Source organism: Magnolia sinica, chromosome 8 (assembly GCF_029962835.1).
Source record: "Magnolia sinica isolate HGM2019 chromosome 8, MsV1, whole genome shotgun sequence".
NCBI lineage: Eukaryota > Viridiplantae > Streptophyta > Magnoliopsida > Magnoliales > Magnoliaceae > Magnolia > Magnolia sinica.
Genome location: NC_080580.1, coordinates 88,146,837 through 88,172,411, shown reverse-complemented (window position 1 = coordinate 88,172,411; position 25,575 = coordinate 88,146,837). Strand labels below are relative to the sequence as shown.

The window sequence follows — 25,575 nt, the reverse complement described above, 5'->3', positions numbered from 1 at the left end:
GTTTTCCTCACTTTTCTATCATCATTTCGGGATACATACAACATCCATCACTTTTATGGACATTGATAGCTAATGACAGCCCGTGCAACCCAAAAAAATAGAAGCACCAAGTGTGCACGCTAGCCGTACTTGTAATTTACTTAGGCCGCCGCATCCACTTTTTTTCTTTTTTGGGTTAGCTTGTTAGCAGGCGGCATCCACTGTTTTTTTTTTTTTTTTTTTTGAGTTAGCTTGTTAGTGCACACCCGTGTCAGTACACACACTCCATGTTAGCCACCCCCACTAGGGATCGATGCCAAGACCTCAAGTGTTGAAACGAGGTATCTCCACTCAGTCTGCTAGTTGAGCTATGGATCTGGGTGTGTTGGAACACTACCACTAAAACCAATGAAAAAAGACACAATATGACAAAAATCTGTGAGGCTCACTGTAATGTATGTGTCTTGTCTTCGAAGTCCATCATTTTAACTACTCATTTTAGGATTTGAGCCCAAAAAATTACGATAAGTCCAAGCTCCAGTGGACCATACCTGGCATGAGAAATAAGGGGAATTAAATGCCTACCACTTGAAAACTTCTTGAGGCCATAGATTTATTGGATTAAGCTGATATTTGTGTTGACCCTTTCTGTCCATATTAGTATGACCTCATGAAGAGGTCAGATGACAGGTATACATCCCTATGCAATCTAAAGCTAATTTCATCTTTCAATGGTGGATGTCATTATTCCCACTATAATTTTTTAGGGTGTGGTTCACTTAGGTTTGGATTTTCGTCACATTTTGGGCTCATGCAGTAGGCAAATAAGCCCTAACTGAATGTCTAGGGTTCACTATTTTCATTTAGTACCTCATTTAGTACCGTTGCTTGAAAGTCACTGATGATATTGATAATACCGTTTAATTGATATTTATTTTGAATAACTTCCCATCCAATGTACAAGAATATATATGAACGGTCCCGATTAATACTTCATCTTGACACGTGTGCTGATAAGAGATGGATCTACCGTCTTTCTGTTCTCATAGCTCTACGGTATCATAGACGAGTTACATCATAATCTGGCAGATTATGAAGATTGATACGCAGGCACTCATAAATTGTACACCTGAAAACATTAAAATAAGATAAACCGACTACATTGTGTGTATATTTGTTTATAAATAACATATAATAAAAAAATTTCAGATTGGTTTAGAAATCGTAACCGCTGATTCGTGGACACTTGTTTGTTGAAATGAGACCGTTGGTGTTTTGACTTTTAACCGTCCAATAATGTTCAGAAATCCGAGATTAATCTAAAGAATTAAGCTCAATATTTGGTTCATAATAAATAGTAACTAAGAAAAATAATTTGGACAGTTAATTTTGGATTAATTGAATTCCACGTATGCAATTTTCAGATGCCTGTGTATCATACATCACATTCTGCAAGAGTATCAAAATTCCTCTCCTTTCTTTAAACGATAGATAGAGCGAGAAGAGTGAGAGAGTAGAAAAATGCAATCCCCGCCCTTTCTCAGCTCCAGAATAGCAGCAGCGGCAGCGCTGAGGATGCTAACGTGCGCTTCCCCAAACCATAATCCCAGATTCCTGCGCACCTCCATGTCGACCGCCTCCTCCGATAAAACCCTAATCTCCCACCCGCCCTTCTTCTCTAATCCTATCACGAATCCCTCTTCCAACCATCTGGAAACCCCCAAATCGTCCTCCTTCAAGGCCCTAAATCCCAGCCTTCCAATTTCCATCCCAACGGCATCGGAAACGGACGGTGATCCCTGCCTCCATCAATCGCTCGTTGTCGTGTCGTTCTACAAGTTTGCAGATTTCCCCGACCATGCTGAAATGCGAAAGCCGTTGAAGGATCTCTGCGAAGAAGTGGTGAGAATTTCTTCTTATGCATTAGTAATGGTAGAATGCTCACATCTTTTATTTCTGATAAGTGGGGGCGTGATGCAATCGTCCCACATCCTGCTTTAAAGAATAAGTTGCGTAGGAGCAAAATGACGATCCCAGGTATAAGTTGCGTGACTGCGCACAACTTATAGGCATTGCGCGGCTGCGAGTTATGAAGAAAGGGATCTACTAATAATGTGACCGCGCAACTAAGTTCTGTTGCACGGCCTCATAATTGTTACAAAAGTTGCTAAGCATGAAAATCAGCATTGTGTAATTTGATAAGATTGCATGGAAGATGTGCTTTGCACATTTGAGTGCCTATAAATACCTGTCACGTCCTCTCGTTCAACACTTTTTGAAGAACTTGGAGCAATAAGAAGATCTTGCTTGAGGAAGAGAAAGGTATCGCGGAGGATCCGCGCAACAACTGCTCTTTGAGAATTATACACTAGCCATAGTCAGTGTATCCTGGAGGAGGAAATCAGAATTAATGCAATTGAAGACTCTCAGACAAGTTGCGCAACCGTGCAACTTATCAGTCTGGCGCAGTTGCGCAAGTACTTTGCAGAAAATGGGGTTTAAACACTTTTCCAAGTCCAAGATAGCATCATTCGGGAGTATGCGGAAAGAGCTCAAAACCCGCTCAACTTTCCTGTCGTTTCGATGGATCTTCATAAGGGAACGGAATGCTACCGAAATTATTCTTTTCAATAATTATTTAATGCTAATTACATTTTATTTTAGAATCAAGGGCGATGTAAGGAATGTAATAAGAACTTAGATCAATAAAGTTGCGTGTTGATGAATATTCTTCTACCCGAGTTTCCCTTATTCGTAGAATGCAAATATTTCAAAACCATGTTTTTGATCAAAACAATATGACAGGGATGTAACTGATAAGGGTCACAAGAATACATATAACTTTATATACAAAGGAAAGCCCATTACTCTTAACCTTATGAAGGATGGCGAATTTGAAGAGGCAAAGCTGGCTTTCATAGTGTTTAGTATGGTCCGATTCATGGAGGAGAGTTGTGAATGGGGAATCATGTGTGCTCTGATAGTGTGCAAGACCGATCCAATTAATTATGTTGTTGTTCAACCACTTGAGATTCTGGACTAGAGCTGTACACGAGTTGAACCAAGTCGAGCTTGGCACAACTTGACTCAGCTTGGCCAGTAGTTGACCCTAGCTTGAACTTGGCTTGGCTCAGTTCGGTCAGCAGCTCGGGCCAGTTCGAGCTGAGTTCAAGCCAAGATTGAGCCTCTATGACATTTTCTCAAACACACGGAGTGCACCTTCAATTTCTCATGATATATAAAACAACAACAATAGTTAAAAGGTATTTCATCAAACACTCAGTAGGCAACATAAAAATCAAGATACAAGGGTATTTGTTTCATATCCATACCTTCCTCACCACTAGCCGACACTTCGTTAAGTCATTTCATCAAACACTTGGTGAGCAACATCAATAGCAAAATAACCGAGTCATTGAACTGGTTCGATCCGAGCTCGATTCGAGTTGGGGTTTGATCCGAGTCGAGTCGAGCTTGACTCGGCTCGAAATTTTTTCGAGCTAAAAAAATCAGCTCGACTCGGCTCGAACTTAGTTTCAAACCGAGTCAAATCGAGCTTTTTCGAGTCGAGTCGAGCGAGCTAACCGAGCTATTCTGGACATTCTGTCTTAATTTTAGGATTTGGTCCTGATGAACTATCAAGTGAGCTTCCACCCACGTGCAACATTTAGCATGCAATTGATTTGGTACATGGAGTGCCATTACCAAATCTTCCAGCATATCGAATGAACCGGACAAAGTATGCAGAGCTTTGTCGACAGGTCGAAGAATTGTTAACAAAGGGCTTAATTTGTGATAGCCTCAGTCTGTGTGCCGTGCCGGCATTGCGGGCACCAAAGAAGGATGGCAGTTGGCGAATGCATGTTGGCAGTTGTGGCATCAACAAAATAACAGTAAAGTACTGCTTTCCCATTCCCCTCCTAGATGACATGCTGGACATGTTAGTGAATGCTGCAATCTTTTCGAAGATTGATTTCCGAAGCGGGTACCACTAGATAAGAATTCGTCCTGGAAATGAATGGAAAACTGCTTTCAAGACAAATGACGGATTGTATGAATGGCTAGTTATGCCATTCGGCTTAACAAACACACCTAACACATTCATGAGGGCGATGACACAAATTCTACGACCATTCATTGGCAAATTTGTCGTCGTATACTTCAATGATATCCTCATCTATAGCCGTTCACGAGAAGATCATTTGGACCATCTTCGCCAAGTGATGAGAGTACTACGCCATGAGAAACTTTACATTAATTTGAAGAAGTGTACCTTCATGAGTTCTACGGTGGTCTTTTTAGGGTTCGTTGTTTCAGCAGAAGGTGTGTAGGCTGATTTAGAACAAATAAGGGCCATTGTTGAATGGTCTACTCCCATAAACATTCATAAGGTTTGCAGTTTTCATTGTCTTGCAACATTTTATATAAGGTTTATTCGGAACTTTAGTTCCATCATGATGCAAATTACCGAATGTATAGAGTCCATTCCATTTGAGTGGGACTAAAGCAACAACAAAGATATTTCAAGAAATCAAGCAAAAAATGACAGATGCTTCAGTTCTTAAACTTTCTGATTTTGAAAAAGTGTTCGAAGTTGCTTGTGATGCATCACACGTAGGTATAAGAGGTCTTCTTAGCCAGGAAGGACATCCGGTGGCCTTTTTCAGTGAGGAACTTAATGAGGCACGAAAGAAGTATTCTACATATGATGTGGAGTTTTATGCTATTGTACAAGCTCTGAAGCATTTGCGTCATTATCTCATTCATCAAGAGTTTGTGCCCTATTCTGATTATAAGGCATTACGTTACTTGAATTCTCAAAAGAAGTTGAGTGCTAGGCATGCTAAGTGGAGTGCTTATCTTCAAGAATTCACATTCAACCTAAAACATCGCGCCGGTATTGACAATAAGATAGTACACGCCCTCAGCCAAAAATCACACCTATTGTCTACCTTATTAGTTTCCGTTGTTGCATTTGAAGAACTTAATCAGGATTATGCCACAGATGATGTTTTGGGAAGGTATTTTCAGCACTCATTTCCAGGACTATGCCATAGATGATGATTTTGGAATAAGGTGCTCACGATCGACGATTTGTGGAAGAGGGGATTGGTTATAACCAATGCTTGTTCGCTTTGTTGGCAACAAGGTGTTCCAAAATGGTAACGGTGGCCATAATGGCCACCACTGTTACCGTTATGATATGGGCCGTAATGGCCGTTATAGCCCCCGTATCAGCCATTACGACCCTTTTTTGTTTTTTAAAAAAAACTGTTATAGGGCCGTTACAACATGTTTTTTCTGTAACGGCCGTTTCGACCTCGTAACGCATAATGATTATGACCGTTGCCGTTACGTAACCGATTTTGAATACCTTTTTTTTTTTAATTTTATTTTTTAAAAAAGGTAACGATAACTTTATTAGAAAAAGGAAAGAGAACAGAAACAAGGAAGGGAAGCTAATCCTCTGAGGTTGTAGACTGATTTTGAATACCTTGGTTGGCAGAGCGAGGAGTTGGTTGACCATCTCTTTGTCCATTGCTTGTTCATGGGGGAGATGTGGGATAAGTTTTTGGGAATCTTTAGGATGGCTTGGGTCATGCTGGAAGTCTATCATGGATTTCTTTCAGTTGTGGCATGGGGGCAGGGTCAGCAAGAGAGGCAGGAGAATGTGGAGGATGGCTTGGCTAGCTGGTCTGTGGGCATTACGGGGGGAAAGGAATAATCAGTGCTTCCGTAATTTATGCAGAAATGTTCCAGGGGGCTAAGCTGGATGTAATAGAATGGCCTTTGATCTCAACCGCTTTATGTGATTGCGATCTCTCTTGTAGCAGTTGGGTGGCTTGTAATTCTTTGGCCTTTTGACCGGTCAATGAGTAAAACAGTTATCTTTCCAAAATAAAAAATAAAAAAAATCTAGTAATGGCCCTTACTAGGTTGCTTCATTTTGAGAGCTTTGCTAAGCCCGCAGGCACAGCCGCATGTTCCACCAACCCGGCAACTGTGGTGGATGTCCAATCTATTCATCTGGTGGGACCGACTGTGTGATGGCCTGGTCTGAAGTTCAGGATGGTGAAGGTTTTAGGTGGGCCACGTGTATGACAATAACGGATGGTTGAAAAATATCCCAAGAATCTACATTCGATGTACACATGGCCCACCTGAAGAATTGACGGGCATGATTATTGGGGTCAGTCATCTCCATGCATGCCTACTGCAAGGCTTCGATTTGGGTGGCCCACACATGTTTCAGGTTGGCATGTGTGACTACTGCATATGGGATCTTAGTGAAAGTCACATTTTGATATCAATGTGTCAACCTGCATACACAAATCAGCGTTGCAGCTGACCTCATTCCTCCACCGTTTGCAACTTATATCGTGTTAACCATCTTTCTTTTTCATGTTGTCACCGTGCCAGTAATTTGCTATTTTACTACCGACCGGTGAATCTGGTGCTTGCCTCATCTTTAATATGCTGGACTTGACATCTTTGCTCAATGAGTTTTTTCGTTTTCTTTTCTTTCAGATCATGTGCTTTGTCCCTCACAGCTGATCCTGTTCAGCGTGTTTCAGGTGGCATTATTCTCGCACCGGAAGGAATCAATGGAAGCATATGTGGGACTAGAGATTCGGTGGAAAGGGTTCTGGAATTTATTCAATCTGATAAACGCTTAAAGGGCCTAAGACAAGTGGAATCGCCTGTTAGTCCTGAGGAGGAGGCTATACATCACGGGCACACAAGCAGTTCTCCTCTTGGGGCAGGGGAAGATGCACCATTTCGATGGGATCATGTGCGGGTTAAAGTGAAGAAAGAGGTATTCTGGTCAAGCCAAAACTTCTCTTTCGTTCTCTTGTCGTTCATTTGGATTCAGCATTCCTTTCCCTCTTGAAATACCTCCACAAGCTGTCAGGTCAGGTGTACCACCATCTATATGTTCTACGAGGTAGTTTTGAGCTTTACTTGTTTTTGTTTGTCCAGATTGTTTCACTTGGAATGCCAACTGTATCTCCTATCAAAAGAGTTGGAAAGTATGTGAACCCAAGCGATTGGAATGCATTAGTTAGTGATCCGGATACGGTAAGTGCCTTGTTATTATTTTTTCTGAAAGGTAACAACGCCATGTTTTTCTTTTTGTTCCTTCAGTAATTAAGTAATCTTCTTTAGTTTTATACATCTATTTATAATTTGGAGCTTTGTTAAGCCCACATGTGCGTGTTATAAAGCTTATGTACAAGCCACACATGTGCAAGCATGGCACAATAGCTCTGAGATCCAGTCCATTTGTTAGAACAGAACCACTATATTGATGCCCTAGCCCAATAATCAGGTTGATCCACTAGTCAGGTGGTCCACAGTTTGCAAAACAAATCTACGGCTCTGAAAAACTTGGCTGAAGTTTTCTAACCTATCCACCTGTTTCAATTATTGGGTCTCACATGCCGACTGGACAAGATTTATTTTAGGGTAAACATGTGGAAGGTCGGACCAACCTGATGGATGGATTGTATTGGATTGGATCTCACACCTTTGTGCTATACTGGCACTCGTGGCTTGCATATGAGCTTTATTGCACATGCGCCTGTACTTAGCAAAACTCTATAATTTGGGTGTTAAGATATCTGGTTTTTCTTTTGATTGATGGTTTTTTGTGCCGTCTAAATCTGTGGAAGCTATCCAGCAATCAGGACAAAGAAATGAGATTGACAGATGTTGCTAGTCGCTACTGAAACATTATTTATTAGATGCATTTTTCTTTCAGAGGTACTATATTGGCGGTCCAGTATGGCATGCTTCTGATATTTAGTCCGCATTTGGCTGTCTGCTAAAATTGCAGTTTGGGGGTAGTTTTGCTAAAATGGATAAGCATGTGTTCAGCTTGTTGTTTGGATCGCCTCCATACGGTGGCCAGATGAGCGAGTGGAAACTTTACACACCTTGTGAGTTGTGATTAGTGCACTTGCAATATAGGAGGAAGTTTAGCACTTCTACCCATGTCCTGTGAACATTCAAATGTAGCCTTTATTAAGCTAAAAATTAGGCAGTGGGCTGTCATGGTCCACGTGCTTCCCTGTGTAGATTGTGTAACACTTGTGCTCAGTTCCGTCATAGATGAGTCAGCCAATCTCCCAAGTGCAAACATCAAGTGTTGTGCACCAAACTCCACTAGGATGCAAGAGACACGAAAGAATGGAGGAATGCTTCTATTACTCAAGAGCTTCAAAGCTTACAGTTTCTGAGGTTGTTTACAAATGAGGACCCATCTTCCTTAAGTAGACCTAGGGATCTTCTAGACTCCTTCCAGGCTTCCATCAATGGCTAGGATGGCGGCACGTGGCAATCATTCAATGGCTAGGAATAAATTTAGAAATCTTATTGATTATTAGACACTCCTCTCTCTACAAGACCCTACTATAGCATAGAAACTTCCAAAAATATGTACACCACAATTCTACTCCACTCTAGAACCTTCTACAATTATATACAGACTATTGGCCTACTCTAGAAGCCTACAATATGTCTCTAGTGTACAAGCAATGTAAAAAATGGCCAAGTCCCTTGAAAAGCTTCTTGTGCATTATCATTCTGTGACGTGGCACGGCTATCAGACAAATTATAAAGTGAAAAAATGCAAACAAGGGGTGGGCAAAAATCATACAAAATTGGTCAGTGTAACTTCTGTTTTGAGAGATGTAACAAGATGCCATGAAGGTTTCATTTGGCCATCACAATTATAGACTTTTCATTGCCATTTCACATTAGATCTGTGGAGGGGCGTGCTTAGATTGGCAGGAGTATCGTGGACAATGCCCAATTCTGTTGATAAACTCCTTTGTATGTGGCATGTGGAGACTGGAGGCGCTCTTGGAAAGAAGAAATGGAGAATGCTTCCACTAGCTGTTCTTTGGGCTATTTGGGCTGAGAGAAACAATTGCTGCATTAGGAACATGACCGTGGCTTCGGCGGGGGTGTTCTCAAGGGTTCTTGTGCTCTTTAGAGACTGGGCTCCTTGGTTTCTTCTCCCATGGGTTTTTGCCAGACTTGGGTCTGGTTGCTGTATTTTACTTTTCTGGGTGTTTTTCCATTTATAGTTTTCTTTCTTTTAGGTGTCTTCTAGTTTGGTCTTTTGTTTTCTTCTCCTTTTCCTTTGCTTTTTTCTTTCTTTTCCCTTTTTCTTTGTTGCTGTTTTTGCTCTTGTAGCCTTTCTTTTGCTTTAATAAAATTCTCATCTTTGAAACAAAAAAAAAAGAAGAACGAAAAAAGAAAAAAAAAATGAAAAAAGAAAAAGAAAGAAAGAAAGACTTGTCAAAGTAAAAGATGCTTTGTTCTGGTGGTAGACTCTGTTGATTCCATTCTCCTTGTCTTTATGGTGCATCTGATGTGCTATTTTATGAGTCCACTAGTGCATGAGGCTTGCGTACAGTTAATGTGGCATCAGTTATGTGAATGTGGTTTTAAATGCACTCAGTCTAGCACTCTGAAACTCCAGAGTTTGGATTATGGAATTAACTAAATTTGAAAAGAAGATGCAGAACTACTGAAATGGAGTTTCAAGTCAACTCAGATTCGGTTTCTCGTTGAGTCCAAATCCGCTTTTGAGCTTGACTTGCCATGAGATATTTGATTGCATCTCATCTTCAACATTTTCAAGGTTTCCCATTTTCATAGAGACGTCACCGTAGCAGCTGATTGGATGGGAAAGTTCAGAGTTTGAGAGGACTGTCCGCACAAAGGGATATGTTACCCTCGTCGTTGTGAATGCTTGTCTTTGACCTCATGGCTTCTGTTTGTATGTTTCTTTCTATAGTTTCATGAATTCTGTGGCTAGACTATAGTGTTTTCACATTCTTTCACAGAATGTATTTGTGACTTGCTTCTCCAATGTGTACAAGATATGTACAGATATCAGATTAGCACTACTTGGATGAGTCACACCCCAAAGGTCACACTGATTGGACAATCTTAACCATTGCATTGCAGGACTTTTGGGGAAAGAGAATTCATGATTATGAAAAACCAAACTTCTTTTGGGTGTCCATATTTTTTCATAAAAAATTCCAATCCATTAATGCAAGGGTTTGAATTGTCTAATCAGCTTGAATTTTGGGACACGGACCATCCAAGGTTTGGCCTAATAATCGTTTCGTATGTCATATGCATTCCCTACTTGCAAGGGTATAGGTTTAGCCCAAGTGCTCCCATGAGATTTGAGCTGTCAATTTGTTAATTTCCTTTGCCTTTGCATTTAGTATATTGCTTTTGATATTGGATGCTTGGTTATCAGTTTTGATTTCTTCACTAGTCACACACATACAGGTGGTAATCGATGTGCGCAATATGTATGAAACCCGCATTGGAAAGTTTAAAGGAGCGGTCGATCCATGTACGACTGCCTTTCGAGAATTCCCGTCTTGGCTTGATGAAAAATTTCAACTAGACGTATCAGCTGAGCAGCACCTGGAGCCAGAGATTGATGTTTCAAATGGAAATTCAAATGAGCAGTCTGAGATTTGGGAACGGAAAATGCCACCACGGGTTGCAATGTACTGCACGGGTGGGATCAGATGCGAGAAGGCTTCTAGTTTTCTCCTAAGCAAAGGTTTCAAAGAGGTAGATCTCCAACCAGGCTGTTTTCCTGCTACGATTCTTGATAGATTTCTCCATGGAATGATAGGAAAAGACACTGCCCCTGAAATATTGCCAAAGATCAGGAAATGGGTATGAAACCTTGATTTGGTAGGCTGCACATCAGCATTTGAACTAAAACAGTTTGAGCTACCTGCAAACAATCCACATTCACTGTTCATGTTCGGTCCCATAGATGAATTGACTGCCATGATTATTCGGCTAGGTCATCCATGTGGTGGGGGCTACGATGGGACCCACTCGATTTGGCATGTCCTTGAAAGATTGCTGAAAAATGCCTTAAGGAAGTGATCATGAGATCTTGATTTGGGGGCCGCAAATACACAAACAATTGACGGTTTTAAATAGTTGAAAATATCCACATTCACTGTTCATGTATGTTCCCCCTAGATGATTGGACCATCCTGATTACCCAGGAAGCTCATCCTTGTGGTGGGGCACACCTCGTGCATGCTTAGAAGTCATCCATATTTCAAGTTGGCATGTGAAGGCAATGAAGAATGGCCGTTCTCCCTTCCCCACTGGAAATTATACAGTTGTTTTCCGTGCATTTTGTTTGCATTGTTGATTAATTTGGGGAATGGCCTTTTTGGGCTCTTCCAGTCGCTGTTAACAGTTCCATTGCGTTTCTTAATACGCTCCTGATCTCATCCTCCGATCATTTCCCAGGTTTATCATTTGGAAGGCGGGATATTGAAGTATCTCGAGGAAGTCCCGAAGGCAGAGAGCCTCTGGGAGGGTGAGTGCTTTGTCTTCGACAAGAGAGTCTCAGTCGAGCATGGATTGGTCCAGGGAAGCTTCAAGCTCTGCTATGGATGCAAGAAACCAGTGAGCGACGCAGACATGGAAGCTCCCGAATGGGAGTATGGAGTGTCGTGCCCCTACTGTTTCTCTAACAAATCCGAAGAAGAGAAAGAGAGGGCGAGAGCTCGGCAGAGGCAGTTCGAAACGTGGGGCATCATCGGCGGGCCCGATAAGGGTCGTCGGAATCCGATGGCATCAGAAGATAGGAACAGAAGGAAGGATTCACAGCTTCCAAATTCGATTTGAATGGTTTTTCTTATCATGGAGGCTTTCTTATGACCAAAAAAGAAGAATAAACCCCATTTTTGTTAGATGAGTGAACCTATGTATGATTTTTGGACATTTGAATTGGGTGAGGATGATGTTATAGGTTTTGAGGCCCACTAAGGGATCAGGAAGGGCCATCTTGACTATCATCCATTGGTTGACATGTGGCAAGCGAGTAAGTGGATCTTGGCCATCCAGCTAATGGGTATGTTCGTAGATGGGGCCTCGGTTGATAATCATGCCAATCAGACGGTCCGATCCATCAGGTTTGTCTGTTGAATCTATTACCACCCTGACCATTATCCCTTTGAAGGCCAGGTGCATTTGGATAGGGCCACCTATATGGACGGTGTGATGTGATACACATGCACTTAGAAATCACTTACAAATTGAATATCGTTGCAGACAAGAAATGAAGAAATGCAAAATTAAAGGCCTGTTTGGGAGCGTGGATTTGGAATCCCCGGGATTTGAAATTCTCCTGTTGTGTTTGGCACTCTGAATGTATCCCATGTAATCCAGAAGTAGCTATGCCTATATTTAAATGGGTTTAAATTGAATTACTAAATCAATTCTAATATCTCTAATTAGTGTCCGTATGTAATGTTTGACACAATGGTTGTAATAAGCTTGTTGAAATATATATTTTGCCCTGAAAATGATGAAATTCCAAATCTTGGATGGGCCACAAGCACCAGATCACATCCGAGTAAATAACCAATGATTTCAACCGTTGATTTTTCATAGAAAATGTTTGGACTATGCAGATAAACATTTAAAGTAATTATAGTGATGCATTTGATAATTTAATTGTTTTGGGATATCATTAGTGGGCCATGTGCCCAATAGATTAACAGTCTAGTGACACATGTTACATATGCAACTGTTGGAAGGATTTTAGATGCAATCCAAGCTTTTGGATTTAAAATCCCCTCTTTGGGGAATTATGGTGCCAAACATGCTAGGGAATTTGAAATCCCCTCCAAACCCTCCCAAATCCATGGTTCCAAACGATCCCTAAGTTGTCCTAACTATGGTTACCAGTTTAGATGTATCGTGAAACTAAAACTACACTTATTTATCTTACTGTTGAATTGGTGGACGTGTATTGGACGGTTGAAAGTGAACGATATCCAGTGGTCGTCTCTCTACAACCGTCTGCATGAGAGGGTTGGCAACCAATCCGATTTTTGGCTCGTTGGATCATAACTTCCGGTCCGGCTGTGGATTACTTCCGACCTGTCTTGTGCGTGACACACCTAAGCCGTCCGATAGGTTGGCACCCCCGTGTGGATCATTTTGTGCAAAAACAGCCACTATCCACTTGTGAGGGGAAACACACCTGTATTCTGTTGTTTATCAACGGCTAGAGATTGTTTTGTGTATGTGGTCCACCTGATGAGCTGATGGGGCTGATTTTTTTATTTTTATTTTTTATTATTTATTTATTTATTTATTTTTGCACAAATTGATCCTCATGGTCAGTTAACCGATTAGAAGGCTCGGGGTAGGGTTCGACCCACCTGACCAATTTATTTAAAACGGTCCACATTTTCTAACCTGAGCCTGAACCCCTGCCTTTAGCGGACGCTAATGGTTTAAAACCCCTGTTTTACGTGGTGAGTAAAACACCCAGGATCTGAGGGGGCCCACCAGATTGTATACATGAAATCCAATCCGTCCATCAAAGGGTAACCTTTATTCACCGTATGTGCATGAATAGTAGCCTGATTTCTTCAACGGCAGAGCGCAAAACACCCAAGCTTGTGGGGCGCGCCATTGCATATGTAAAATCCTTTCCGTCCATCATGTTCTATACCTAATTCTAGGGCCTCGAGAGGAAAACGATAAGGATCCAATAATCATTTGGGCCACACCACAAGGAACAATGGATATGGGATGCCAACCATAGGTTTTGTATCTTGCCACCTTGGTGTGTATCTTGATCAGACACGATGATCAGGTGTAAATCAAACGGAGGAAGTGAAAACATGAAAATAATCCTGATCCAATAATTAGGTGGGCCACACCGGGTGAACTTAAGAGTTTTTTTTTATAGCAGTTTTACATTGTTCCCATTGGTGTAGCCCATCAGAGATATTTTATAAGCTGATATTTTGTATATACGGTTCAAATAATGATTTTCACCTGATGGACGGATTGGATTTAGATATAATACTTGGTGGTCCAACGTGGGTGTTTTACGCAGCTAGAAAGGGATGTAGACAATTCGGAGGCGGATTAGGTACAGCCCCGGCCTCAGTCAAGACGGTGCGTCCCTTACAGTGTGGTCCATATTGATGTATTCGTTCTACATCCAATCCGTCCATCCGTTTTTTCAGAACATTTTAAGAAGAGAATTAACAATGAAGCAGATCCAAATCTCAGATGGACCATAATATAGGAAAAAGTGGTGATTGAACATCTCACCATTAAAAACTTCATAGGGCCTATCTTAATATTTTAATAATGTTTAGTTTCCATCCAAACTGTTGATAAGGTTACAAAAACATGGATGAAGGGGAATAAAAAAATCAGCTTGATCCAAAACTTTTGTGGCCCGTAGAAAGTTGTCAATGGTCAATTTCCACTTTTTTCAATTGTATGGTCTATCTGATTTATTTTTTGTCTCATAATCTAAAATAATATAGAAAAACGGATGGACGGTGTGGATATAGAATACATGCACCAAGGTGAGCCCCTCTGTAAGGGCTGCACCGTCTTGAGTAGGCCGGCGCTGCACCTAACCCGCTTGCAGACGATTCCGTTCCATTTCTCCATTAGACGGAAGCGGAAGAAAATAGGAAAACACAGAAAGCATTTTCTCTTTCTAGGTTTTCTGCAACTCCCCTCTTCAAATTTTCCTAGGGTTTCAGAGAGAGAGAGAGAGAGAGAGAGAGAGATGGCAGCAGCAGGAGGATCTGGGCTGTTCAAGTTCCTGAGGCCAGGGCTCCGTCCTCAATCGACGGACATCACGGCAGCCATCACATGGGGCGTTGCTGCGACCACCACTGCTCTCTGGCTCATTCAGGTACTCATCATTCATATATTCATCTCTCTTTTCTATGCTCTCGAAAAACCTCCGCCTTCGGATCGAATTCGATGGCCTCTACGATAATTTTTTTTTGGAAAATTTGATTTTATTTTAGAATCTTGGCTTTTAGGGTTTTTTTTTTTGTTTGGCTTACTGAGGTTATTAATCTCCAGATTCGTTTTCAATTTTCCATCTCAAGATCTTGTCTTTCGATCCAATTAGGTAGCGGAATGAGTTTTGCGGAGTTTATATAGGGGAAAATCTACGTTTCTTCCACTCGTTATTTAAATATGAGAATCTCAAATCCAACCGTCGGACCATAAGTTATGGTCCACCCAGTGCTGGCGACATCCAACCTTTCCAATAGATTGGTCCCACCCTGAGATTGCCTTGTACTAATATCAGCCCCATCTATTCATCAGGTGGGCCACACCATAGAAAACAATGTCTAGCCATTGATAAATAACAAGATATAAGACTGGTCTGCTTTATGAGTGGATGTGGCTGATTCTTTTTCTAGGCAATCCTCATGATTCCAACAACCTATTAGATGGGTTGGATGCTGCATGCAGCTTAAATGTTGGAAGCTATCTGCTGGATGGATGTTAATTTATGCTCTAACCTGTTGGACTTGAGACCTTCTCTTTAAATAGAATATCTCTAGTGCTAAATCTAAAGGTTGAAGATTGCAATGTATTGGGAATGCAGTCTGATAAATTCATTAGGTGTGGGAGGTTTGATACAAAGGTATGTATCCTGATATGGGTATGTATAAAGAGAGAGACTTTGATACTCTCGCAGAGAGTGAATGTATGATAGACAAGCAGTTAGTAAGTACTGATAAGTGTATGTGGGATGCAAGTAGTTTAAACTAAACTGCCCAAATTATGGGCACTAGCTTAGATGTATTACAAACCATCAATTACTCTTTTTTGGTTATCTAACTATTAGATTGTTGGACATAGGACAGTTAATTGAAAATATTCAATTGCCTTATTTCAAAAAACAAGCATCCATGAATCAGAGGTTAGTTTTGTTCAACCAATCTGATTTAAGTTAGCGACAATGTTCAAAATTTAGTTGGTTTAGTTTGAGTTAATCATTTGACATGTGTACCATTTTTAAGTGCCCGTGTATCAAGCATCACATGCAGCTAGAGTATCAAATAACTCCCCATGCATAAAAGTATTGTTTCGATTGGCTTGTGCAGATTGTTGGTACATTCCTTCTCATATAAATTGTAGTGGAGTTCAACATTATATGAATGTCAATAATACCAGAAGGTAGTGTTACTAGTGTATTGTACTGGGGATGTATAATGAAAAATTCATTCATCAATGCTAAGGTGTATTGGCCTGTCAGTCTACATCAGCCGATGTGTGCGGCCTACTTGGCTGATTCATTGTGAATTTTGGGTGTAGCCATTGCTCGTCAAAATACCATCATCAATCATCATCATCCACTGGTACCATATATGAATTGCCTGATGTGCTGAATATTGGTCCATATTGAACCATTATCAGTTCTATACATTCAGCTGATCTTTTTACCTTGATCAAGTGCTTGGAGGTCCATAGGTATTGTATGCGGGTACAATATTTGAACTTTTCATCTATTGGGTACTTCCCTGAATAGGGCTAAGAGGAGTCAGTCGATCATCTCTTTGGAGTGGAGGCTGGTCGGAGAGAGAATAATGTTCATATCTTTGAGGATAAAGCGAATGTGATGACTGGGTTGCTGAAAAAAATCTCTTGTAGTTGGATGGGTTCTCTCTTAGAAGAATCCTCTGGAGCTTCTATGGCAGATAGAGGTGGGCATTTTTGACCTGATCTGGTGGATCCGACCCGATCAGACCCGTTCTGAACAGATCCGACGGCTTAGATCGGGCCTGATCGAGTGTATAAATCAAGATCCGATCATTTTTCGGGTCAGGTCCGGATAGAGGTCTATCCGGACCGATCCGACCCTGATACCCGAACCGAAAGGATCTAGCCCGAACCGACCAGACCCGACCCGGAGCGGGTGGTATAAATATTGTTTTTAATTTTTTACCCTACCCTCCCTCTCTACCGAATGCCCACCGCGCCGAACCCTCTTTACCCTAAAAGGAAGAAGAAGAAGAAGAGGAAGAAGAAGAAGACGGCGAAAGAGAGATCTGAAGTGGAGATGAGGCAGATTCTTCTATCAAATCCCTCTCACAAAGCCCTCAATCCTCTTCTTCGACCGTTGTCGCTGCAGGTCCCATCAGGCCCCTTTGTCTCATCTACTGTGACAAAAAGGGCAAGTTCCGCATGGACCCTGAGGCGGTTGCGGCCCTCCAGCTCGTCAAAGGCCCTGTTGGTGTCGTCTCTGTCTCTGTCTGTAGCCAGGCCCGCCAGGGTAAGAGCTTCATCTTGAATCAGGTTCTCCTTAATACTCTCTCGCTCTCTCCCTTCCTCGCTCCGTTTTAGGGTTTTAGTTCCGTTGATTTGAAGAATCAGTTAAATACATCCTTTTCATGTGTTATGGGGAATGGCATTCTCGTAATTCTTTCTATTTGGAAGACTGCTTTGCTGCATGTAATTGTATTTAGCTTTATAGATTCTTGAATCTCTCCATGCATTTACAAGGTTTGGTTGCACTGTTTGCAGGTGTTTTAGCGGTTTTGTTATCTTTAATAGGGCGGAATTCCTGAATTGCCAGCTCTGGCCTTTGGATAGGAAATTTTAGCTTTGTTATCTCTTCAGCTATCTTTTTCACTTCCACCTTCAACACTGGACCGATCCGAATTTGGCATAATCCGATCCGGCTCGGTTTTCCTGACCGAGTCGGACTCGGATCGGTTCATGCCAGTATGGGTTAGGATTGGATCGAGTCAGATGACCTGGACTCGGTCTTGGAGCAGACTGAGTTCGGGTCAGGCCATGCAGAACTCGGACCGAGTCGAGTTGGACCCAATCCGATTCAACTCGGTCTGATGCCCAGCTCTAATGGCGGATTTTTCAGGAGATTGGGAATCAATGTTATAGTTGTGTGGTCCCCCTAAAACCCATCATCTGAGGGAGCATTCTTTAGTGAATGGGAGGGTGGAAATTGATAGTCGATGCTTTCTTTCAGGTCTCTAGGGCTCTTTTTTTTTTTGAAAAGTCACTATAATATATTAGAAAGGAAAAGGGGATACAAAGCAGGGGAGAGGAGAGATCACTGAGGAGGCAATCACTACTAAACTCCAAGAAAAAGAAAAGCACAATCCTTGATGCCCACTACATAAACAGCCCATTCGATCATTAGCCACTTTGCCTTACTGGCTATAACCGCTTCCGAGTTTGAAGTGCACCTGAAGCATCTACCGTTTCTTTCTTCCCAGATTGACCACCATATAGCAATGATTGCCATTCTCCACAAGGTCTCTAGGGCTCTTGTGTGGGTGGGAAGAGTCATTTAAATGTTCAAGGGAATGTTGAAATCACTTGTTCTAACTAGGGTAGGTGGGGACTATGGGAGATTTGCTTGAAGCTTTGGCCGTAGGATTTTTTTAAACTCATTCCAAAGCCTTTTAATTGTTGAGGAATTCTCGAGGGACGTGCTTGAGGGCGCACATTAGGTACTACCCCCGTGATGCAAATCCGAAAGGAAAAGCAAATAAATCAATAATCCTCTAGTTTAGAGCTAGAGATTGTTGGAAAGATCCAACAATCCTCTAGCCGGATGCTAGAGTTCAGAAATGAAAGACTTAGAACTAGAGATCACTTTCCCTCCCCTTCAACAGCCACCGTAGAGAAAAGAAAATTTCATAAAGAAAATATTGATCAAGTTGTCTTATTCTATAGGACATAGTTCCTATTTATAATCAACCTTACAATATGTAATAAAAGATATGAAATCTATAAATCTATGATATGGGAAAACACCTAAGTAACAAAGCATTCTATAATTAAGAAAATGCCTAAAATAAGAAGATACTTAAATAAAAAAATATTTTAAATTATTTCCTGCCTAAAAAAATAAAGATATGAAAGAAAGAGCGGATTTCCTAATTTAGAGATATGAAAAAAATGGAAAGTGATGATGGCTAAAAAAGGAAGGCGGTCCTTTTCTTGTACACACGTGCATAGTGTGCATGTGTGGGATGTGGGACGATTGCATCACCCTGCTTGTTCCGAGCTTGGGACAAGCGGAGGCTTTGAGGGGCCACCAGGGTGCCACCATGATGTATGACTTTTATCTACACTGTCCATCCATTTTTTTTTTTTTTAAATTCATATCATTTAAAATAATCATCTAAAAAATAAGACAGATCCAAGGATTAAGTGGACCACACCACAGGAAGTAGCGGTGCTAAGGGCGCCCACCATTGAAACCTTCTTAGGGCCCATCATGTTGTTTATTTGCCATCCAACTTGTTGATGTAGTCGTATACACATAGATGAAGTTAAAAAACAAATATCATATTAATCCAAAACTTATGTAGTCTCTAATAAATTTTCAATGGCAATAATTTAATCCCCTCCTTGTGGTCCACCTAAGTCTTGGATCTTACTTATTTTTGGGCTCATATTCTAAAATCATTTGATAAAATATATGGACGGTGTGGATGGAATACATACATCACGCCGGCCCCTCTGAGCCTAGCCTGTCTCGAGCTCGGAACAGGCGGGGGTAGTACCTAATCCGCGCACCATGCTTGATTGGGCTTCAAGTATTTCTCTGGAATTGTGGGGGTTGGGTTTTATGTTTGATGAGATGAAGGGGCTGAGTACACTTGAAAAAAAGAAGCTCTTATAGCATAAACGTTTTGTTGTTTTTGCCTGGGGGGGGGGGGTCGTGCGCGATCATGGCATAGGTTAGTCTTTATTTGAATCCCATCTTCAATAGTTTCTTTTTTCTGTTTAACAATTTTTTTGTTATTTGTCAAAAAAGAAAAAAAAAAAGAAGGGAAAAAAGGTCATTAGGGTGGGTGATCCTATCTACTAGTTGGACAACTTTTGAAGATTATGGTTAGGCAATTGGAAAAAGAGGAATGCTTAAATACAACTAGTTGAATGAGTGATGTATTTTGTTTTTTTTTTTTTTTGAAATATAGTTGAATGAGTAATGTTGTAAAGATAATCAAGGAAATGCTAGAAAAATGCAAATATTCCTTATTATTTGGAGCTTAGTATAGACTAGGACGGTCTCTCTCGTTAAGATAGTGATTTCCCCATCTACTAATAAGATTGGTAGTGAGGTTACGCAATCTTGACTTCAGGATAGAACAAAGTTTTGTTTTTTGTTTTTGGGTAACATAATGATTTTATTGAGAGAAGCTAAAACAGCTAAAGAATACAAAGAATTACAAGGATGCCCAATTGGAAGAAGAGAGAGGACAGTCTCCTAAAACTTGAGAGATCGAGGCCCAATCCAAAATATCAGACTTGACCCATCTAAACACATCCACAACTGTCCCATTAATATAATGAAAACATCGATATCCTTCTCTCCAAGAGCCCATAGAGCAGCCAACAACGCCCATCTACAAATAGTCGTCCCTCTTTTCCCCACCCTCCCCCCATGCCAAGCAAGCAAGAACCCTTCGACAAAGCTTTGTTACGCAACAAATTTTGCAACATTGAAGTCAACCCAAATACCGTGAAATTATTGTGGCCATGATACAAGAATGGGAAATTGTAGTGAAAAACAGGTACTTTGCACTAGGGTGATGTATTATGTGAGAGATTGGCCTCTATGATTGTTTCTGTTGAGGGGTTATTTGCCTGTCAGCTGTTGTACTTTTTAGTTTCCCTCTTTTGTGCTTTTCCTTCTCTGCTTTTTGGATTTTGATAATATTCAGTACCTCCCACGAGGGGGGGGGGGGGGGGGGAGGGCAACGACGTTGAAGGCAACCTGAATGCCAATAAACTATTGTGGCCATGATGCAAGAATGAGAAAATTGTAGTGAAAACAGAGAGCAATGTGGTAGGAAGAAGGCTTTAGAATTTGTAGCATTGTCATGCACCCATATACCTCAACTTATTTCATCCAAAATCTCATGACCATTTTGTGGACTTAGAAATCATCTAGATGGATTCAGGTGGCTGTTGAAGTAGGCCACAATGCACACATGGTTGTATATTCAAAAGTTAAAAACCCTCTACCACCCGGTCAAAACCGCTTAATTATGGTCAAACCAACTGTTTAGTCCATTTAAACTCTGGAGTAACTCTTTGCATAAACTGCTTGTGATCCTACTGTTTCGAATGCATGCGGTTGGATATGAAACAATTCAATGATCAATATCTATCAACTATGGGAAAACTTTAAGCCTACTTAGATCTTCGTAACAATGCATACGTGTGAAGTGAAAGTTTGCCTTATGTGCCTTGCCCCTCATGCCATATTGCCTCAACCACCTAGTATCCATGCCCTTGCATTCATGCCTGTGCAAGTAGGCGGGCTGCTAAACCACTATGAGTCATGCATACTGCTTGCACTAGTAAATTAAAGAGGAAGAGCCGGAGAACCTTTCTAAGCATTTTACCCTGAGTATTTAGTGACCTGACTGACATAGGATGTAATAAGATAAATGAGAAAAGAAGAGGAGAGGATTGGATTTTTGTACACAGACAGTTGATTTTTTTTTTTTTTTGGGTTCTCTCCCCCTACAAGAGTACATTTCTCTCCAAACCTCTTTTTATTCCCATCTCATTTAGCAACTTTATCACATACATATGGTGCTAGAGGTCTTTATATAAGCCTAAATACAAAAGATAATGATATAAAGAGATCACTACCCCTACAAGAGTACATTTCTCTCCAAACCTCTTTTTATTCCCATCTCATTTAGCAACTTTATCACATACATATGGTGCTAGAGGTCTTTATATAAGCCTAAATACAAAAGATAATGATATAAAGAGATCACTAAAGCTTGGCATCCAGTTTTCAAATCCAAAAGGGAAATAAGAACTACTGAAAATATTCTAAATCTTAAAAGGTCTCCACAAAATAACCAAAATATCTTTAGCATGAGTTGTTTTACATCCAACTCCATACTCAAGGGGGGTCCATCTGATGGTGATGGATGGACTGGATGCATCAATTCCCTCCGGCTTTAAAAGACCTTATCTTCGGGTTGATAGCTGATTACCTAGATCGATCCAACTTTACAACATCTTCCTTACTGGTGGCAATTGATGTTAAAGGTCTATTTGCCAGATTGGGCTTACATCGAATGGTGCTATAGATCATGCCACATCCTCTCTCTCTCTCTCTCTCTCTCTCTCTCTTTAATGCGCTCTTCACAATCTAGTTGTCGTCTCTACTTTTGCAGTGACAAAGCTGTGAATCTATCAGCTCCTTGTTAACGTGTCGCCTTTATTACTGTTGGACTTCTCTTTATGTGCTATGATTGTTATTGGATGGAACCCACATCTCCATCTCCATCTCAACTTTGACATACACTGCAGAATGCGCTAGTTTGACCATGAACCTAACTGTTGGTCTGTTGCTAGTTTGCCAAGTAATTCATTTGTTGATCCATTGATAGATTTATCTACCAATCCACCAATGGATTCCTGCATGTATCTTCTTGGATTGTGGCACTTTAAAAGAAGAAAGTCGTCCATCTTTACACTTCTTTTAATGAATCTTGGATTTGTTCTCTGAAATTCTCACATTCTTTGTAAAACTCGTCCATCACAAGTTTTACACTGTTAAGTATAGTCATGATTCTACCTCGTTGATGATTGAACAGAACACCATCGGAATTGGTAAATATCCGTTTTCAAGATGTTGCCACCACCCCAGACACAAGGAGTCATTCATTGATATTGCGTTGACACTGAGATTATCTCATTGACTGAAACTCGCTTGGATCATTCCCTCAATACAATCATATCTCCTTACAGTTTCCAAGACATCCCTCTTGTTACTTTCCATTGATCTCATATAACCTGCGGACGACCTTGCTTTGGTACCAATTTGACACCGGATGTAAAAAGATCAAGGAGAAAAGAGGAGGAAGGATTTTTGCACTTATGGTTGATTTTTTAGGGTTTTTTTCCTCTACAAGAGAATATTTCTCTCCAAATTCATACTCTTTATTCCCATCTCATACATAATGCCTTAGAGGTCTTTATATGGACCTAAATATGAAAGAGAATGATCAAAAGAGAACTTTCAATTCTAGACTAACTTATTTTAGATCTAAATCAGATGCTAAATATTGACATCTAAATTTCAAATAAAGAAGAGAAATGGCAACTACTAAAAAGATTCTAAATTCGATGGACAATATTCTGATTAATTGTAAAGATATTCTCATCCACATTCTGATTAAGTGTGCAGTTGGGCTAGGAGGTCTCACTGTCCAACTGGTTGGTGATTTGGGCCATCCGATTGGATCCGTAGGCCTCACAATCCAATAGGACTGCTTGTGCATCCAGATGAGTCATTCACTCCCTAGATTTAATCCATCATAACCATCACGACCCTTGATCTTATTGAGATAGTTGATCATGCCAATCTGGACCCTTGATGGGGTTCAGATCTTTGTTATAAATGGTGGATGAGCTTGATTCGTAGTTGGTAACATTTGATGGGCCCGATCTGGGCCCGCTCTGCACTCTGATGGCTTAATCTTCGATCAGCCAACTACGGGGATCATTCCCATCGGATGGTTGGATGGTCCTGTGGGACTAGTAGGTTCCACATTCCAACTAAGCTGGCAATGATTCAGGCCCGGGCCTGGAGTTTGAACTGGTCATGTTGGCCTTGTTCAAAATTTTGATTTTGCCAGGCCCAGACCCTGCCCATTGCTAACCTTAATCCAACTGGTTGATGATTTTGGTGATACAGTTGGATCTGTGGGCCCCACAATCCAATAATACCAATTGAACGACCCAGATCAATCGTCCAATCCTATATGTGGTGCAGGATAACCATCTGGACCATGAATTTAAGTAGAGCAGTTTGTGTGACTCCCCTGCGGACTGTAAATGGTATGACTCACCCCGACTTAGTCTGACTTGGCCCGTTTTGGCTCCATAATGGTGTGATGGCTCTTTTCTTTTTGCACTAAAAACATCATGACTCAGACCATACCGAGTTGTATCAGATGATATTGAAAAACAATGATCTGATCCAGATGATTGATTAGGCCAATCTGTACCCTGTTAGGGTTCAGATCTTCAATATGGATGGTTGGATAAACCTGATTGTAGTTGGGAACTTTAATGGACCCAATCTGGGCCCATCAATGGAGACCTTTTTTGGTCTCCCCATTGGATGGTTGGATGGTCCTGCATCAGCAGAGGAGCTGTTGCTGTGTTTGAACTGGCTTCGTATCAAATTAGGCTAACCAGTGTGTTTGCACTATATGTGTGCAGTAATGTCCATGGGGTTTTCTAGCCCCATAAACAACCTTTCTTCATGTTCCTTTAGCAAATAGCACGTGTGCTAACCTTGCAAGCATGCAGGGCATTTGAGGGTGCATATGGTGGCCCCCACTGTTAAGTATGCAAATACCCTCCATTTCACCCATTCACAAAAATAATGGATTGATTCCTACTTAAATCAGATGATTCCTGTACTTCCGTTCCCTTCAATAAATTTTAGTTTTTTAACTAAATTTCTTTTCAATTTATTTTGCAGCCGTTCGATTGGTTGAAGAAACAGTTTGAGAAACCTGAGCCGGAGCAGTAGAAACCAATCCCAAAACAGAATCATGGTGAACATTTCCCAGCATGTTTCTGATGGGTTGAAGATCAATAAACCCAGAATAATGTCATGTAGTTGCTGGCTTTTGATTTTGGTTTATGAAAGAATGAATGTTTTTTTGCTGGTAGTTGCATTCTGAGGCCTCTTGTGATAACTACCAAAACTATGGGTTGAGTGAAAATCGACTTTGTTTCTGCATAATTTGTCCCTCCTTTATTATTATTATTATTATTATTATTATTATTTTAAAAGAATTGGATAACCACATTTGTGCCATGCCTTTTGAGGGGCAATGGGCTATTTGTGGTATTAGGCATTCTCATTATTATTATTATTTTTTCCATCTCATATGAATACCCATTCCATTTGAGTCAAACTTGAAAATAATCTGATATTGCATATAATGGAAAAGCATCTTGTATGTGCTGCATATATTGCGAGTGAGGATGATTGCGAGTGAGGATGATCACAAAAGGCACGTAACAAAGATGTTGGTCACAAGGGTCGTCTAATGAACCGACACCAATAGTTAGGTCCAAGTCCTGAAAGGTGGAACTGCATGCAGTCTTTTGGGGCCTGTTTCAATTGGTGGAAGGAAAATAATGGAAAAGAAAATTTGTGGGAAAGAACCTTAACCTGTTTGCTTTAGCATATATGATTTTAGTGGAAATGTGGAATGGTCAGTGGTCAAAAAGTGACAGTTGTCTATCAAAAAGTGTGGAAATCTCCATGTCTTAGGTTTTAGATGGGAAAAAGCTTTCCTGAGCAAATCAGACAATTAAAAACAATTTCCTCACCCTTGGCTTTTGCAAGCGAGGGAAACTGTCACCTCATAGGAAATCAGTTTTATTTCCTTTGTTGAATCCCCCTTTCCACCAATTCAAACAGGCCCTTGGGGATTTATAAGTGTTTTGTGATAGAAGCATCTCCGGAACTTCCTATAGGCATGGCATGGATCATCAGTGGGGAAGAAAAGAAATAAACTCTGGAGAATGTGCCTCCTCGCTGTTTGGTGGCAGTGTGGGAAGAAAGAAATGACAGATGCTTCAAGGGGACTTCTAATTCGTCCGATTCCGTTGCTTCTAGAGCAAGATCTTTAGTTATTGAGTGGGCAATCAATGTCGACAATCTAAAGAATTATAATATGCTATTTCTTAGTATCTAGTTGG

The 25,575-nt window shown here is 40.8% G+C and overlaps 1 protein-coding gene and 1 long non-coding RNA gene across 2 annotated transcripts; both read left to right on the top strand.

Annotated features, from left to right (window-relative positions):
- The first annotated feature begins 1,468 nt into the window (after positions 1-1,468).
- On the top strand, positions 1,469-11,858 carry LOC131253614 (rhodanese-like domain-containing protein 7). Its single transcript, XM_058254682.1, has 5 exons — positions 1,469-1,881; positions 6,545-6,796; positions 6,961-7,059; positions 10,297-10,590; positions 11,296-11,858. The coding sequence occupies exons 1-5, from the start codon at positions 1,501-1,503 to the stop codon at positions 11,674-11,676; spliced, it is 1,407 nt and encodes a 468-aa protein (XP_058110665.1). The 5' UTR covers positions 1,469-1,500; the 3' UTR covers positions 11,677-11,858.
- Positions 11,859-13,192: 1,334 nt separating this feature from the next.
- Positions 13,193-24,607, top strand: LOC131253613 (uncharacterized). Its single transcript, XR_009175263.1, has 2 exons — positions 13,193-14,728; positions 24,341-24,607. It is a non-coding gene; the product is annotated as an uncharacterized LOC131253613 (long non-coding RNA).
- The last annotated feature ends 968 nt before the right edge of the window (positions 24,608-25,575 follow it).